The sequence below is a fragment of the Anomaloglossus baeobatrachus genome, chromosome 1 (assembly GCF_048569485.1).
Source record: "Anomaloglossus baeobatrachus isolate aAnoBae1 chromosome 1, aAnoBae1.hap1, whole genome shotgun sequence".
NCBI classification, from domain to species: Eukaryota; Metazoa; Chordata; class Amphibia; order Anura; family Aromobatidae; genus Anomaloglossus; species Anomaloglossus baeobatrachus.
In genome coordinates, this window is record NC_134353.1 from 447,052,229 (window position 1) to 447,070,847 (window position 18,619).

General features: G+C 50.0%; 1 protein-coding gene across 1 annotated transcript in view; it reads left to right on the forward strand.

Moving 5' to 3' along the window:
• POLRMT (RNA polymerase mitochondrial) overlaps positions 1-18,619 on the forward strand; it is a 95,131-nt gene that overhangs the window by 36,707 nt on the left and 39,805 nt on the right. Inside the window, exons 8-11 of the mRNA XM_075352851.1 lie at positions 5,931-6,101; positions 6,206-6,445; positions 7,017-7,802; positions 9,110-9,232. Coding sequence (XP_075208966.1) covers positions 5,931-6,101; positions 6,206-6,445; positions 7,017-7,802; positions 9,110-9,232 — 1,320 coding nt within the window. The remainder of the gene's footprint in view (positions 1-5,930; positions 6,102-6,205; positions 6,446-7,016; positions 7,803-9,109; positions 9,233-18,619) is intronic.

An 18,619-nucleotide genomic window follows, 5' to 3' on the forward strand; every position in this document is an offset into this window, starting at 1 on the left:
GGGCAGGCTCCCCTGTGGTCAACCCCCCAATCTCCCACCTGTCTTCTCACACAGTCCTTCCACTCCCTAACGGTACGTCTCTCAAGGACCCCACGGACCGTACTATTGACAGGTTGGCCCGTTCCGCCTTCGAGGCAGCGGGCACATCCCTCTCACCGGCCTTTGCCTCGGTTTGGGTTGCGAAGGCTCTGATGTCCTGGGCGGACACGCTGCGCTGCGGTCTCCGCGCCATTCCTGCCAATCCGGACCTGGTCCTCATCGCCTCGCAGAGTACCTGCTCAATGCAGCCCTGGCGTCTGCAAATTGCGCGGCCCAGGCCACCAGCAACAATGTGGCCATCCGTCGAGCCCTCTGGCTCTGGTCCTGGAACGCGGATGCGGCCTCTAAGAAGTCACTGACTTCCCTGCCCTTCCTAGGAGAACGTCTTTTCGGAGATAAGCTGGACCAGTTGATCTCCGATGCAACGGGAGGAAAGAGTACATCTCTCCCCCAATTGTCCAGAATCGGCGCCCCACCGCTCGTTTCCGGCCCTTTCGCAGCTTCAACTCCACTCCCCAGCCGCGAAAAAGCCGCTCTCCTCCAAGAGACAGGAGGACCCCGTCATTCAAGACCAATCCCGCCTGGCGTTCACGTCCCCGCCAGTCCACGAAATCCTCTTCCGGTTACCGCCGACGTTCCTCCAAGTGACTCGCGGTCGGCGCGCAACAGCGCCAGACTCGTGGGAGGGCGTCTGTCTCGTTTCCAGCATGTGTGGATCCCCCTGACCGCCGATGCCTGGGTCAGAGAGATCATCACATCAGGCTACAAAATAGAATTCAAGTCAAAGCCACCGAGACGTTTTTTCCTATCTCGCCCTCCCGAGTCTCCCGCGCGGGCTCGCGCGTTCTTTCACTCCATAGACTCCCTCCTCCGAGCCGGAGTCGTGGTACCAGTCCCTCCCGCAGAACGTTTCAAGGGGTTCTATTCCAACCTTTTCGTGGTCCCCCAGAAGGACGGCTCTGTCCGCCCCGTCCACGACCTAAAGCTTCTAAACAGGTCGGTGAGGCCTCGACCGTTTCGAATGGAGTCACTCCGGTCCGTGATCGCGTCCATGGAGGTCGGCGAATTCCTGGCATCGCTGGATATTCAAGACGCCTATCTTCACGTCCCTATAGCCACCTCTCACCAACAGTTCCTCCGCTTTGCGATAGCGGAAGATCACTTCCAGTTCACGGCTCTTCCTTTCGGCCTCGCATCCGCCCCCAGGGTCTTTACGAAGATCAATGGCGGCTGCCATGTCCGTCCTACATTCCATGGGTGTTATGGTCATCCCGTACTTGGACGATATGTTGATAAAAGGTTCTTCTTTCGAGGACTGTCGTCTTGGGGTTCAGGTCACGATCGACACCCTTTCACGGTTAGGGTGGCTGATCAATCGGAAGAAGTCCTCTCTGACCCCGGCCCGTCGGATCACCTTTTTGGGCATGGTATTCGATACCACCCAAGGGCGAGTTTTCCTCACACAGGAGATGATGTCCTCCCTGCAACGAGGCCTCCGCGCTCTCCGGCGTCAGCGCCAAGTTTCCATCAGGTTCGGCATGCGAGTCCTCTGTCGTATGGTGGCGGCGATGGAAGCGGTACACTTTGCACAGTTCCACCTCCGGCCCCTCCAGCTGGCCTTGCTGAAGAAGTGGGACAGATCTCCCTTTTCTCTGGACCGCAGGTTTCATCTTTCGCCGGAGACCCGCCACTCACTCCGTTGGTGGATCAATCAACGCAACCTCGCGTCAGGAACGTCATTCCTTCCGCTCCACTGGAAGATAGTGACCACCGACGCCAGTCTTCAGGGCTGGGGGGCAGTGTTTCGGCATCACACAGCGCAAGGCCGATGGACACCGCGGGAGAGTTGTCTCCCGATCAACATTCTGGAGATAAGAGCCATCCGGCTAGCCTTGCAGCAGTTTCGGCACCTAGTACAGGGTTGCCCGGTCAGGATCCAGTCGGAGAATGCGACGGCGGTGGCGTACATCAACCACCAAGGAGGCACAAGAAGTGTTGGGGCGATGCGAGAAGTCAGGAAGATTTTGCACTGGACCGAATGTCATCACTCCCTGATCTCAGCGGTTCACATCCCAGGCGTGGACAATTGGGCGGCAGACTTCCTCAGCAGGGAAGGCCTCGCCTCCGGCGAATGATCCCTCAACCGGGAAGTCTTCAACCAGATCTGCGACAGATGGGGAGTTCCGGATGTGGACCTAATGGCCTCCCGGTTCAACTGTCAGGTTCCGCAATTTGTAGCGCGGTGCCGCGACCGCTTGGCTTTAGGAGTCGACGCCCTCACCCTGTCGTGGAGCCAGTTCAGTCTCCCGTACATCTTCCCTCCGCTCCCTCTGATCCCGAGGGTACTCAAGAAGATCAAGGCAGAAGGACTACCAGTCATCCTGGTGGCTCCGGACTGGCCCAGGCGAGCATGGTTCGCGGAACTTACTCAGCTCCTCGCAGACGCTCTGTGGCGCCTTCCAGACCGTCCAGATCTCCTACAGCAGGGACCTCTTTTCCATCAGAACTCAAAGGTCCTAAATTTGACAGCCTGGCCATTGAATCCTGGGTTCTAGCTCAGGCTGGTTTTTCTTCAAGAGTGATACAGGCAATGATTAGAGCCAGGAAGCCATCTTCATCAAGAATATACTACCGCACGTGGAAGGTCTTCTTCAGGTGGTGTGAAGAGCACAGCATTTCTTCTCCTCTCGCCTTCTCCCTTCCTTCCCTGTTGGCATTCTTGCAGTCGGGCCTCGATGCGGGTCTCTCGCTCGCCACACTAAAGGGCCAGGTATCGGCTTTGTCTATCCTGTTTCAGAAGCCACTGGCCTCTCGCCCACAGGTTAAGACCTTCATCCAGGGAGTTGCCCACCTGGCCCCGCCGTATCGTCGGCCTCTAGAACCGTGGGACCTTAATCTAGTCCTAGGATCACTTCAGGGTCCCCCCTTCGAGCCCTTGCGGGATTCTTCCCTTTCTCACCTGTCTTGGAAGGTGGTGTTCCTCGTTGCCATCACTTCTATTCGAAGGACATCAGAGCTGGCAGCTCTCTTGTCGTGCTCCCTTTTTGATTTTTCACCAGGACAAAGCGGTTCTCCGGCCAGATCCCGCCTTTCTCCCAAAGGTGGTCTCCCCGTTCCATCTTAACGAAGAAATCGTTCTTCCGTCCTTCTGTCCTGGTCCCTCTCACAGTTTGGAGAGGTCCTTGCACACCCTGGACCTGGTGCGCGCCCTTAGAATTTATGTCTCCAGAACCGCGCCGTTCCGTAAGTCGGATGGTCTGTTTGTCCTTCCTTCTGGTCCCAAGAGGGGTGAATCGGCATCCAAAGCCACAATTGCCAGATGGATCCGTTCCGCCATATCAGAGGCCTATCTGATTCGGGACAAGTCTCCGCCGCGGGGGGTAAGGGCGCACTCTACCCGAGCAGTGGGAGCCTCTTGGGCGATTAGGCATCAGGCGTCGGCCGACCAGGTCTGCAAGGCCGCCACCTGGTCTAGCCTGCATACCTTTACTAGGTTCTACCAGGTTCACACCCAAGCATCGGCAGATGCTAGTTTTGGGAGAAAGGTCTTGCAGGCAGCAGTTACACACCTGTAATAGGGTGACAGCATTCAATTATAGTACAAGCCCGCCGAGGGAGGTTGTTGTTTTCTTCCTATCTGCGGGCTTCTGTATTCCCACCCAGGGACTGCTTTTGGACGTCCCATGGTCCTGTGTCCCCCAATGAAACGATAGAGAAAGTAGGATTTTTGTGTACTCACCGTAAAATCTCTTTCTCTGAGTCTTCATTGGGGGACACAGCACCCACCCTGCTTGTTTTTTGGTTGTTTAATTGCATTTGCCTGCTATTTTCAGCGGTCTTATGTTCATAGACCTCTTGTTCGCACGGCTGCATTATTTTAGTTATAACTTGTTTTATGTATGGGGATTCTGGTACTCCTCCTACTGCTTGTGCACCAAACTGATCTGAGCCCGCCTCCGGCTCGGGGTGTATACTGCTAGGGAGGAGCTAACTTTTTATGTTTACTTAGTGTCAGCCTCCTAGTGACAGCAGCATAACCCATGGTCCTGTGTCCCCCAGTGAAGACTCAGAGAAAGAGATTTTACGGTGAGTACACAAAAATCCTACTATTTCCAGTTTGTGTTAAAGCACCACTATGGTGTTTTTTTTGTTATTTTCCTACAAATGGTATCAGTAATTCATGTTCCTTATTAGCTAAATTTACCAGTCGCCGTCTTATTAATAATAATAATAAGTTTTATTTCTATAGCGCCAACATATTCCGCAGCGCTTTACAATTCAGAGGGGACATGTACAGACGATATGAGACAATACAAAATAATAAAGTTAAGATACTAGGAGCAGTGAGGGCCCGGCTCGTAAGCTTACAGTCTATGAGGAAATAGGGGAGACACAAAAGGTGAATGGGGGGGGAGAAAAGCTTGTCATATATGGTCCAGCCATCGATTTAATAGGGGATTCAAAACCAGCTGCATGGACTGGTCATTGGCCAGAATTTATACAGGTACAGGGGACGAGAACTGGAAGTAAATTTTATGAAGGGCAGAAAGAGACTAGATTAGATCAGGGCAGTGAGGTGATAGGCTAGCCTAAAGAAATGCGTTTTTAGGGCCCGCATAAAGGTGTGGATGTTGGGAATTAATCGTATTGCTTGGTATCTTGGTAGTGTGTTCCAGAGCATAGGCGCAGCTCGTGAGAAATCTTGAAGACGGGAGTTGGAGGTTCGAATTGTTGAGGATGTCAGTCTTAGGTCATTAGGAGAGCGGAGGGCATGGGTGGGGTGATAGACAGAGATGAAGGAGGAGATGTAGGGGAGTGTGGAACCGTGTAGAGCTTTGTGAGTGAGAGTGATCAGTTTATGTTGGATTCTGTAGCGGATGGGCAACCAGTGCAATGAATGGCAAAGAGCAGAGGCATCAGTTAAGCAGTTGCAGAGGAAAATGATCCTGGCTGCGGCATTCAGAATGGATTGGAGAGTTTAGTAACAGGGAGACCTTGTATTTCTCGAATATAGTTAGTGTTTTCGTCCTTAAATTTTGTAACGCATGATTTCAAGATTTGTTAACTACAAAACCTAATAAAAATCATTTGAATAGTAACAGGGAGACCAATTAGTAAAGAATTACAATAATCCAGGCGAGAATGAATGAGAGCGACAGTAAGAGTTTTTGCAGAGTCAACGGTAAGAAAAGGTCGAATTCTCGATGTTTTTGAGGTGGAATTGACAAGAACGAGCAAGTCTTCTGCTCTTCCTGGTGCCACTCTGGTCCCGTTCTGCCATCTTGTGACCACAGCTCCTGACTGGATGGAAGTCAGAGATAACAGTCAGAAACTCAATGAAAGTCTATGAGAGCATTGATCTGGCTCTCATAGAGTTACATTGAAAGTGACTTCCATTTCATCCAGCATACATTGGAGTGATCTAGCAGATCACAGCTCGTAGAAAACAACCGGAGTAGCATCAAAAACGGAAGCAGAGGGTGGCTGGTAACTATTTTACTAAGTCAGGGAACATGCATTAGTTATACCACTCTGGTGGTGGAATAGGAAAAAAAAAACACTGCATTGGTGCTTTTATAAGAGATATTTTATTTAACTGCCTGCCTGGCAATGCCCCATTTTTTTTTTTTTTTTAGTGAATTGACAATACATGGGGAATATCGTACTAGGAAACGCATAATTACAAATAAAGGAGATCCCCATGGTGCGGAGGCTTGCTGAGAGCCTTGAGTAGAACGTCTTAAGTAGGACCATTAATACTAAGCTTCATCTGCGTTGGATCTCAGAATACATAGAATTCCACAAATGAGCAATGTCGAATCTAATCAGGGCTAGTCTTGCACCTATATACAATCTTATATTCCTATACTATATTGTTCACTTCTGCTTAGACCTTGTCCAAGATTCAGCCTACCGGAGAATCATTTTTGTTGCTGTCTCAAGATATTGGGATGAAAATCTACAACAGGTTTTCAATCCGGAGACAATTGCAGGGAAGTCACATGGACAGAATTCGCTACTTGTATAAGGAATACAGCCAATTATTATCCAAAGAAGGACAGGTAAGATTTATTTCTTCTGATGGTTACATATAGGCAGGGTGTGAAGGTCAATAAGAGTTTACCTTGTAGCAGATATTAACCGTAACCTTTTGTTTCCTGTACAGACCTCTAGCATCCTTCCAAGGGAATTGTGGGACAACTTGGAACATGAAAAATTTGGAGGCTCATGTTCACCACGTGTGCACTCCCTTTGGCCTCGGTCACTATTGGTGCAGTTGGGAACACACATGGTAGAGTTATTGGTCCAAACAATAAAATTAAAAAATAACATGTTTAGTCCTCGGAGTGACCCCAAACTCATACCAGTGCTGTACCATATGTATTCCTTCCGCAGCACACGCCAGGTATGTTTGTCTAACTTTCTGCTTGTGTTAATATTTGTTGTAAATGTGCTTTCTCTATAAGAATACTAAGTGTACAAAATGCAGACAACATGGAAAAAAAAAATCCTGTCCATTTGCCGTCACAGTATCCTCTACTCATCGCCCAATCAAAGGTGTGACGGATATATATGTCAACTCATCACTTAAGAAGGGTATTCCCAGAATTGAACGTAATCTCCAAAGGTACTGATCAGTGGGGGTCCAACTGCTAAGGACCACAATGAACCTTGAAATTGCTGAGCATTGTACTTGGCAACTTCCCATTTTTTTTGATCATGAGGGGGAAGCCCCAGCAACCAGTCAGTTATCCCCAATCCTTTGGCTAGGAGAGACCTTTCATGTCTAAGAATACCTCTTTAATTGTCAGCATCCATAGAATGACCTAATGCCACTAACCTATAAGGTGTGATCCCATGTAGCAGTCATTGAATGCTCCCCATTCTCCATGTAAAGCACATGCTACCAAATGTCACTTGATTTTGGCCGGCCAGTCTCTGTATACTTCTGATTTTCCCATATTTTCTGTTCACAGATTGGCCTCATCAAACCTCATCCAATTTATAGCCAAATATTGTTGGATGCTGGGGAGACCCTTCTTACTTTTGAAACCTCTGTAATGCCAATGCGATGCCCTCCATTGCCTTGGACTTCTCCCTGCTTTGGAGCCTATGTGCTTTCTCCTGCTAAGCTCATGCGATGCAATGAGGGAGCAGTACAACATCAATTACTCTTGGAAAAAAGTGCCCCAGGACAATTGTTCCCTGTGCTTGATTCTCTTAACCAGCTTGGAATATGTGCATGGCGGATAAACCAACCACTTCTTGATATTATTGTGTCTATATTCAATGATAAAGGCAGTGAAAAGCTGGACATTCCTCCACCTATCTCAGAAGCGCCTGCACTTCCAACTGAAAAGCCAGGGGCACTGAGCTCCTGGGACAAGTTGTCACATCAGAAGGAGCAGGCACGATGCCGGAAGAAAACGGCTGAAATGTATAGCCTGCGAATGGACTCTCTTTATAAACTGTCTATCGCCAATTACCTGAGAGATCAGATTTTTTGGTTCCCTCACAACATGGACTTCCGTGGCCGTACATATCCTTGCCCTCCATATTTTAACCACTTAGGCAGTGATGTGACGCGTGCTTTGCTGCTCTTTGCTGAAGGCAGGCCGCTTGGCCTAAATGGCATGGATTGGTTGAAGACCCATCTCATCAATCTTACTGGACTGAAAAAGAAAAGCTCTCTCCAAGAAAGAAAGCAATATGCAGATGACATTATGGATGACATACTGGACTCTGCAGACAGACCTCTGACTGTGAGCTTCAACTTTAACCCCTTCACCCCTGGGCGAGTTTCCGTTTCGGTTTTTTTTGTTTTTGTTTTTTTTTTCTTTTTTCCTCCCCTTCTTCCAAGAGCCGTAACTTTTTTTTTTTTTTTTTCCTTCTGTGAATTTTGCCCCATGAGGGCTTATTGTTTGCGAGACGAGTTGTACTTTTGAATGAAACCATTAGTTTTACCATATAGTGTACTGAAAATCGGCAAAAAATTTCCAAGTGCGGAAATATTGCAAAAAAAGTGCTGTTATTGGGATATTGTATTCACTGTATTCACTATATGGTAAAACTGATGTGTTGGTGTGATGCCTCAGGTTGGTGCAAGTTCATAGATACCAAACATTTTTATCTGAGGGGTTAAAAAAGAAAGATTCACTAGTTTGTCCCAAAAAAGCGCACTTTTTGCACCATTTTCTGCGATCCGTAGTGTTCTAATTTTTCGGGATTTATAGCTCAGTGATGGCTTATTTTTTGCGTCTCGAGGTTTTTAACGGTACCATTTTTGTACAGATGCTAGATTTTGATCGCCTGTTATCACATCTTGTGCAAAATATGTGGCAACCAAAAAACGTAATTTTGGCTTTTGGATTTTTTTTGCCACTATGCAGTTTACCGATCAATTAATTGATTTTTTTATTTTGATCGGGCATTTCTGAACTCTGCGATATCAAATGTGTGTAAATGTTTTATTTTTTTAACCCTTTAATTTTCAATGGGACGACTGGGGGGTTGATTTGAACTTTTTTAGATTTTGTTTTTTTTATTTTTTTTTTTTTAATTTTTTAATTTATATTACTAGTCCCACTAGGGGACTAATAAGGATCAGCAGGCAAATCACTCATTTAGTTCTGTAGATCACAGCTGCATTGCACTGATTTACAGAAAAGCTGCTTTCCTCTCACACACTGCCCTCTTCCGGCTGTGAGAGTAACTGGTTCAGGATAGTTACAGGAGTTATCACATGACCCTGTGCTACCGTGACAACCATCGGAAGTCATGTTGATCACACCACGTGACTTCTGATGGCGCCAGGTAAGTGAATGCTTACCACAGCTGGAATGTACAGGCACAAGTGGGTAGCGAATCCACTCGTGCCTGATAGCAGCACATGTCAGCTGTTCAAATCAGCTGACATGTGCAGAGATCGCTGCCTGCGCCAGCAGGCAGGGATTGCAGTGACACGATCCATGACGTACCCAGTATGTCATGTCGTGAAGAGGTTACAATTATTTTTCTATCACATCATTTCTTTTCGTAAGTTTTCACTTTCCTTTTATATTTCTCGTAGGGTCGAAAATGGTGGATGGACGCAGATGAGCCTTGGCAAACATTGGCGTGCTGTATGGAAGTTGCAAATGCAACCCGCTCTCCAGATCCTACAAAATACATTTCTCACTTCCCTGTTCACCAGGTAAAAGGTCATTGGGTAGCTTTCAATATTCAGATACAAAGGAAATGACTGTGCTGCTTTTAACTAGTGACATCATCTTTTGTAATCTTATTAGTAAGGACAGGACTACATTTCTGACCCAGTGTCTTGCTCTAAAAATGCCAAAAGAGCAAAGTAGTAGTCTGCAGACTTTAAGGGTATTTCTTCATCGTTCCTATGGGAGACCCAGACCATGGGTGTATAGCTTCTGCCTCCGGAGGACACACAAAGTACTACACTAAAAAGTGTAGCCCCTCCCTCCGAGCATATACACCCCCTGGATAACCAAATATAGCCAGTTCAATGCTTTGTGTTCAGGAGGCACACATCCACAGATGCATTCTCATCTGATTTTGATTTTTGGAAAGAGTTTGAAGAAAAGCTGGTCCAAGCCTGGACTCCCGGCATGTCCCTTCTCACCCCACTATGTCGGCGGTGTTGTTAAGGTTGATTTCAGGGCTGGAGCCTTACATGCCGCGCTCCTTCACCATCCCTCGGGCTCTGGCTTGAAGTGGGAGCCAGCACGGTTCTCCCTGCCTTGCAGGAGACCGGTCTCCATCCGCAGCCCTTTCAGGATCCTGCCGGACGGAGCACTCATCCCTCAGGGACCTGGCCCTGCGTCTCACAAGCTAAGTATTTGAGACGTTATTATCGGGGGTCCCTTGTACTTTATTGTTGGGGAGAGTGTGCTGTGTATCTATTGTGACATTTCCGGCCGGTTCTCTGGGTTTCACCTGAGAACCGCGCCGATGGTGCCTGCTTGCCGGCCGCATCGTTAAATTTAGGCCCCGGCTTCGCCTGAGGCCTAGTTTCGTTTTCACTGCCCCTGCATGCCAATCATGCAGAGGGACAGTGCGGCTCCGCCCAGCGGCCGTTCGGCACAGGGGAGGGTCACTCCTCTCGGAGGTAATATTCCCTCCCCTGTATATCTCCTTGGCCCTCCGGATCCCGCTCTTAGAGTAGGCCCCGCCCCCTCTCCTCGCTTCGGCGCCATTTTATCAGCGTTCTTATGCATGTCTGCATAAACCACATTGTAACAGCGATCGGCGCTGGCTATCTCCCTGGGGGTCCGGGCTGTGGGATCTGGAGGGCACAGAGATGTCCCAATGTCTAACGGTCTGGCAAGCCACAACCTCCGGTTGTGGACCTGCTTATATACTCTGCGTATATACTCTGCTGGGGGTCATTCTGGCTCAGAGCCCCCACTTCAGCAGCATGTCTCACTCGAGGAGCAAGGCTGCAAGGCTGTACTTAATATGCACTGCATGTAGGCTCGTACTGCCTGTACTGAGCACATAACCACATTGTGATGCCTGCTCTAACATGGTGGTGCCTCAGCCTGGAGGCTCATCCCCAGTGGTCCCTCCGGCTGCTCCGGCTCCGGTGGCTGAACCCCCGGCTTGGGTAGAATCCCTCTCTCCAGGGGACAGATGTCCCGGACACTGCTGAGCATGCATCAGCCCCCTTCTCAGGGCGCTTCTGCTGCTACGGCTCGCTCAGCAAAGCTCACAGAGGATTCTTCATCTGGCTCAGACCCCGTCCTCCTAAAATGGAGACTCAGGGTCCCCCCTTCCTTCCTCGGCCTGCGGCTCTGATTCACGAGCTGACTCGCAGGACAAGGAGGATGCCTTTACTGGGGGCTCGGAAGCTACCTCCATGTACCTCATTGATCTGTCCGAAAGTGACGCAGATGCTAGTGATTTGATTGCGTCCATTAATTTTGTACTGGACCTCAATCCGCCTGTATCAGGGGAGCTCCCCTCTCTGGCAGAAAAGCATCAGTATACCTTGCCTAAGAGAACAAGGAGTGTGTTCCTTAACCACTCCAGTTTTCAGGCCACTGTGACCAAGCCCAGAGCCTGTCCTGACAGACGGTTCCCAAAGCGTAGTTCTGATGACCGTTTTCCGTTTCCACCAGAGGTGGTCAAGGAGTGGGCTCATTCACCAAAGGAGACCCTCCGGTGTCTAGACTCTCAGCCCGGAAAGTTGTATCAGTGGCTGATGGCAACTCTCTTAAGGATTCCACTGACCGCCATCTGTATATGAGGCGGCAGGGGCCTCGTTCTCCCCATCTTTTGCAGCAGTGTGGGCTTTCAAAGCCATCTCTGTTTCTCTAGAGGAGATGCATTCCCTCACCAGGGACTCTATGCCCGAGATGGTTGCCTTAACTTCCAGGCTTCAGCCTTTTCATCCTATGCCATGTCTGCCATGCTGGAGGCTCCGCACTGCGGTGGCTTCGGCCAATTCTCTCGCTATCCACAGGATCTTGTGGCTTCGAGAGTGGAAGGCACACGCTTCAGAAGTACCTTGCTGGGCTCCCATTTGCTGGGCCCAGGCTGTTCGGTGAACAACTGGATGAAATTATTCAGGAGGCTACTGGCGGGAAGAGTACTTCCATGCCACAAACCAAATCCAGGAACCAGGGCAGGAACCAGTCGAGGTTTCGTTCCTTTCGTTCCTCCAACTGGTCGTTCTCTAAGCCCTCGGCCTCGTCCACTAACTCAGCCAAGGACGAAAAACCAACTGGCGCACGAAGCCGCGTCCTCAGAAGACCGCAGGAGCTGCTGCCACTAAGGCAGCCTCCTCTTGACTATCTGGCCGCGCCAGCAACGTCCTTGGTCAGTGGCAGGCTCTCCCGCTTGGCGACATGTGTTTTCAACACGTCTCCGATCAGTGGGTGCGGGATAGCATCTCCCACGGCTACAGGATAGAATTCTATCCAGCCCACCAAACAGATTTTTTTCTGTCAACTCCCCCCTGCTTCAAGGCCGCCGCCTTCTCTCAGGCCGTGGCATCCTTGCAGGCCAACGGAGTAATTGTACTGGTTCCCGCCTGGGAACGGTTCAGAGGTTTCTACTCAAATCTCTTCCTAGTCCCCTAAAGGGACGGTTCCTTCCGGCCCATCCTGGTTCTCAGGCTTCTCAACAAGCATGTTCAGGTGCGGCATGTTCGCATGGAGTCTCTGCGCCCAGTCATTGCCTCAATGACCCAAGGAGATTCCTTGCATCCTCGACATCAGAGATGTCTATAAGCATGTGCCAATTGCAGTTTCACACCAGCGTTGGCTACGTTTTGCAATCAGAGAGGAACATTTCCGATTCGTGGCTCTTCCCTTCGGGTTAGCCACGGCCCCTCGAGTATTCATCAGGGTCATGGCAGCTGTGGTTGCGGTTCTGCACCTCCAAGGGTTGGCATCCCTTTTCCTGGACGGCCTTCTAGTCAAGGCTTCATCCTGTGCAGACAGTCAGCGGAGTGCTTCGCTCACTCTCGCCACTCTAGTCCAATTCGGGTGGCTTGTCTTTTTCCCAAGTCCACTCTGACTCCGACCTAGGGATGCAATTCGAGACTCTGCCGGCACTTGTGAAGCTGCCCTTAGTCAAACAGCAGTCCCTTCACTAGCGGTGCGCTCCTTGCTGAGACCCCGCCGTCATTCCATCAGGCACCTAATGCAGGTGCTGGGTCAGATGGTGGCGTCAATGGAAGCGGTTCCCTTGCCCAGTTCCATCTGCGTCCTCTGCAGCTGGACATTCTCCGCTGTTGGGACAAGCGGACTTCCTCCTTGCACAGGTTAGTAGCTCTGTCGCCACAGACCAGGGGCTCCCTTCAGTGGTGGCTTCGGCCCCTCTATCTTCAGGGACGCTCCTTCCTGGCCCCGTCCTGGGTGATCCTCACCACGGATACCAGTCTATCCGGCTGGGGAGCAGTATATCTCCTCCACAGAGCGCAGGGCACTTGGACTCCGTCCGAATCAGCCCTCTCGATCAATGTGCTGGAAATCAGAGCTGTGCGTCTAGCTCTCTTGGCCTTTCACCAAGTTGGCGGGCAAGCACATTCGAGTCCAGTCAGACAACGCCACAGCGGTTGCCTACATCAACCACTAGGGCGTGACACTCAGCCGCCTGGCAACGTTGGAGGTTCAACGCATCCTTCAGCGGACGGAGGATTCCAGGTCCACCACATCCGCAATCCACAACCCAGGCGTGGAAAACTGGGAGGCAGATTATCTCAGCCGTCAAACCGTGGACAGCGGCGAGTGGGCTCTGCATCCGGCAGTGTTTCGGTCAATCTGCCGCACTTGGGGCACTCCGGAAGTGGATCTTCGCTCCCACGGTCCTCAGGCCTTTGCAGCAGACGCGCTGGTTCAAGATTGGTCCCAGTTTCGTCTGTCTTACGTGTTTCCCCCTCTAGCTCTTGCCCAGAGTCCTGCGCAAGATCAGAATGGAGGGCAGTCGGGTCATTCTCATTGCTCCAGACTGGCCCTGGCGAGCTTGGTACCCTGACCTGCTCCATCTGTCCGTTGAGGTGCTGTGGCATCTCCCGGACCGTCCAGACCTTCTCTCACAAGGTCCGTCTTTCCGCCAGAATTCTGCGGCTCTCAGATTGACAGCGTGGCTCTTGAGTCCTGGATCTTGACGACTTCTGGTATCCCTCCTGAAGTCATCTCCACTATGACTCGGGCTCGGAAGTATTCCTTGGCCAAAATCTATCACAGGACCTGGAGAATTTTCCTGTCCTGGTGTCACCCTTCCGGCCATGCTTCTTGGCCTTCTTCCTTGCCGACCCTCCTGTCCCTCCTACAGTCCGGTCTGCAGCTAGGACTATCCCTCAAGGGACAGGTCTCGGCTCGGCCAGTGTTGTTCCAGCGGCGTATCGCCCGGCTGGCTCAGGTGCGCTCCTTCATACAGGGCGCATCTCACATCACGCCGCCTTACCGGCGGTCTTTGGATCCCTGGGACCTTAATCTGGTCCTCACGGCTTCCAGAAACCCCCCTTTGAGCCTCTTAGGGAGGTTTCTTTGTCTCGTCTTTCACAGAAAGTGGTCTTTCTAGTGGCCATAACTTCCCTCGGGAGAGTCTCTAATTTGGCTGCACTCTCTTCGGAGTCACTTTTTTTGGTTTTTCATCAAAACAAGGTGGTTCTCCGTCCGACTCCGGACTTCCTCCCTAAGGTGGTTTCTCCTTCCACCTTAACCAGGACATTTCCCTGCCTTCCTTTTGTCCGGCTCCTGTTCATCGCTTTGAAAAAGCGTTGCATACTCTGGATCTGGTGCGGGCGCTCCGGATCTATGTGTCTCACACCGCTGTTCTTAGGCGGTGCACCTCTCTTTTTGTGCTGACCACAGGTCGGCGTAAGGGCCTCTCGGCTTCTAAGCCGACCCTAGCTCGTTGGATTGGGTCGGCCATTTCCGATGCCTACCAGTGTACTCGAGTGCTTCCCCCGCCGGGGATCAAGGCACACTCGACCAGAGCTGTCGGTGCCTCTTCGGTTTCAGGCACCAGGCTACGGCTTACCAGGTCTGTCAGACTGCCACTTGGACTAGTCTGCATGCCTTTTCGAAGCACTACCAAGTGCATGCTCATGCTTCGGCAGATGCGAGCTTGGGCAGACGCACCCTTCAGGCGGCTGTCGCCCATTTGTGAAGTTAGGCTCCGCCTACTTCTCAGTTTTCTGTTTATTTATTTATTTATTTGTTTATTTAGTTTTCTGTTTACTGCTTTGAGACGTCCCATGGTCTGGGTCTCCCATAGGAACGATGAAGAAAAAGAGAATTTTGTTTACTTACCGTAAATTCTTTTTCTTATAGTTCCGTAATGGGAGACCCAGCACCCTCCCTGTTGCCTGTTGGCAGTTTCTTGTTCCGCGTGTTATCACCGGCTGTTGTTGTAGACAGAGGCTCCGGTTGTTCCGGTTCTTGCTCTATCTCTACTTGTGGGTGACTACTCTCCTTCAGCTTTTGCACTAAACTGGCTATATTTGGTTATCCAGGGGGTGTATATGCTCGGAGGGAGGGGCTACACTTTTTAGTGTAGTACTTTGTGTGTCCTCCGGAGGCAGAAGCTATACACCCATGGTCTGGGTCTCCCATTATGGAACTATAAGAAAAAGAATTTACGGTAAGTAAACAAAATTCTCTTTTTATCAACAGGTTTTTGCTACCTCATCTGAGAGCAGAATGATGTAGATAAAGAGACTCTGAATCCAAGGTGTGCCACTTAGATTACTGGGTGCCTGCATTCTGATGTAATCAGAGTTTTTAGGTGATAAAGCTTATAGTTTAAATAAACAACACCACAGACCCTGGTAAGAGAGGCGTAGAGACAGACATGGGGAGCGAGACAGACACACACTGTTCAATTTAAACAAGTATTGATTTGCTGCTCCTCACACCCGCTTCTAGTCACTGACTGAAGAGAGCGGAGAGCAGCTAATGAATATTCATTTACTTTAAACAGAGGGCACACGTGGTTTCTCCAGCCGCCAGCTTCCTACAGCAGCGACCCTCCCTGCCTCCTGTGATCCCGCTCCACAGCCGCTCCCTCCCCACAGCTCCCTACATTCGGACTATAAGACACACCCCACATTTTCCTCCTAAAAATAATTAATAATAATTTCGTCTTATAGTCCGAAAAATACGGTATCTGCCTGTATTTCTTAGCATTAAGGACACCATTAATCCTGACCAAATTACACAAACTTGCAAGGAACCTCCACTATGCTTCTCTGTTGCTTTGTGCAACATCGCTCACGCTACTGATTGACAACTGTGTACGCTGTGCAGAGCCAGAAAGCTGCCACTAAACAGAATCTGTCACCAGGTTTTTGCTAATATAGAGCCAGAGACCCTGATTCCAGTGATGTGTCACTTACTGAGCTGTTTGCTGTCATTTTGATAAAATCAATGTTTTCTCTGCTGCAGATCTAGCAGATACACAGAGCTCATGCATATGCTGGACTACCCTGGAAACAGGTCACGTAGTCCTCTAATGATACTCTACTATTGATTAACCAGTGATATTATAAAAACTACACTGAGCAGCCCAGTAAGTGACACATCGCTGGAATCAGGATCTTTGCCCCTACATCATGCTGCTCTCAGATTAGGTGGGAAAAACCTGGTGACAGATTCGCTTTAAGTGATGGGAGTCAGGTTATACAGAGCTCATGAATATGGATGACTACTTGGCAGCAAGTTTACTAGTCATCAGTAGGAGATCCCTAGAGAAGTTATTTTTATCAAAGCTACACCAAGCAGCCCAGTAAGTGACACACCACTGGAATCAGGGTCTCTGTCTCTATATTATAACGCTTTCAGACTAGGTGGCAAAAACCTGGTGGTAGATTCCCTGTGACGCATCCTCACACTGTAGCATTTTATCCACAACTGTCTAAAACATTTGCACAGTACTGTGCACGTGTGTATAGATGGATAGATGAATGAGAACCGTGCTCGGCATACTGGGAATAGTTTCCTGCCTCTTCGAAAATATTTTTTTATGTTTTGGAGAAAAATGTTTCTGGCAGCTATTTTTTAAATGAAACCGGGTCATTGTGGTAATGGCCTCGGTGATTAATCACGGGGATTTTAGCCAACACTGAGGCTTCTTATGAGGTCAGCTATGTTTGATGATGATTATCTTTCACTCATTTCATCATTTTACCACATTTGTGTTTCAGTCTCTACTGTTTTCATAGTATCATAGTTTTTAAGGTTGATGGGAGGCTCTAAGGCTATGTGCGCACTAGACCGTTTTTCCCGCGGATTTACCCGCGGATTTGCCCCGGAAATTTCTTGAGAAATGTCTGCAATCTTTGTGCAGACATTTCCCATGAAATTCAATGAGAAAAAAAAATAGCTGTGCGCACTGTGCGGATTTTTCTCAAGAAAATTTCTTGAGAAAATTTTCTCGAGAAACTTTCTTGAGAAAATGTGCATGTCCATTAATTTCCGCAGGTACCGGGGGTATTCCGGGGGTATTCCGCAGGTAGCAATGATGTGCGGTATACCACCGGAATAGCCGCGATTTACCTGCGGTAATGCCCATCGCTGCCTGCGGTTTTGCAGGAAGCGATGTCATTATGCCAGGAAGAGGAGCAGAGTAAACACACGTCGCACTCCCTGGACGCCGCACAGAAGCACTTCCGTGCGACCTCCAGGTGTCTGTGCAGTGTGTGTCCTGCTCCGGCCTCGCGGCTGCCTGCACTGCAGGGTGTCAGTGTCTGCCCGCAGTGTCAGCAGCCTGTCACGCGGCAGCGCAGGCAGACACGGACATCCTGCAGTGCTGGGAGCCGCGGGGATGACGATCGCTGCTGTCAGGAGGTGAGATCATTACCTGCTGTGACGATCTCCTGCCTCCTGACGTCAGCGCTGTCACTGCTGTCTAGGGCCGACTCGCGAGCGGCCCGAGACTGTCACTAGCGGTGACGTCACGGGCTCTCGCGATAAGTCAGTGACAGCGCTGACGTCAGCAGTACAGGAGATGATCACAGAAGGTAATGATCTCATCTATGCTCCTGATGGCAGCGCTCGTCATCCCCTGCAGTGACCTGAGCTGACCTATTGATGTTAGCTCAGGTCACTGCATTGCTCTCCCAGCCAATGGGGAACATTCTGTTCTTCATTGACTGGGACAGCGACTATAGTATGGATCGCCGTGCCCCCTCCCCTTATTGGATTACGCCGGACGTGGAATTGATTGTGCTCTTTTCAATAAATTGGTTAAAGAGGGAATGTTTTGGGGAGTGTTTTTTCAAATAAAACTTTTTTTGTTGTCTATTTTTTAATTATTACTGACTGGGTTGGTGATGTCGGGTATCTGATAGACGCCTGACCTCACCAACCCCAGGGCTTGATGCCAGGTGACATTACACATCTGGCATCAACCCCATATATTACCCCGTTTGCCAACGCACCAGGGCGCGGGATGAGCTGGGGCAAAGCGCCAGGATTGGCACGTCTAATGGATGCGCCACTTCTGGGGCGGCTGCGGCCTGCTATTTTTAGGCTGGGGAGTGTCCAATAACAGTGGACCTCCCTAGTCTGAGAATATCAGACCCCAGCTGTCCGCTTTACCTTGGCTGGTGATCCAATATGGGGGGGACCCCACGTTTTTTGTTTTAAATTATTTATATAATTTAAAATAACAGCGTGGGGTGCCCACTGTTTTGGATTATCAGCCAAGGTGAAGCTGCCAGCGGTGGTCTGCAGGCTGCAGCCGTCTGCTTTACCCTAGCTGGCTACAAAAAATGGGGGGACCTCACGTCATTTTTTTTTAATTATTTATTTATTTTATGGCTAAATACAAGGCTAAGCACCCTTTAGGCTACTTTCACACATCCGGCTTGAGCTCTGCGGCTCAATCCGGCTGTGCAAGCTATGCAACGGATGCGGTGAAAACACCGCATCCTTTGCATAGGTTTTTCCTTTGCGGCCAGTCCGGTTTTTGCCGCTTGCGGCATGCTACTGAGCATGCGCAGTGGCAAAAACCGCATGCGGCGGCCGGATGCGGTTATTGCCGCATCGCGCCGCATCCGGCCGCCATAGGCATGTATTGAAAAATGTGCCGCATCGGCCGAATGCGGCGCGATGCG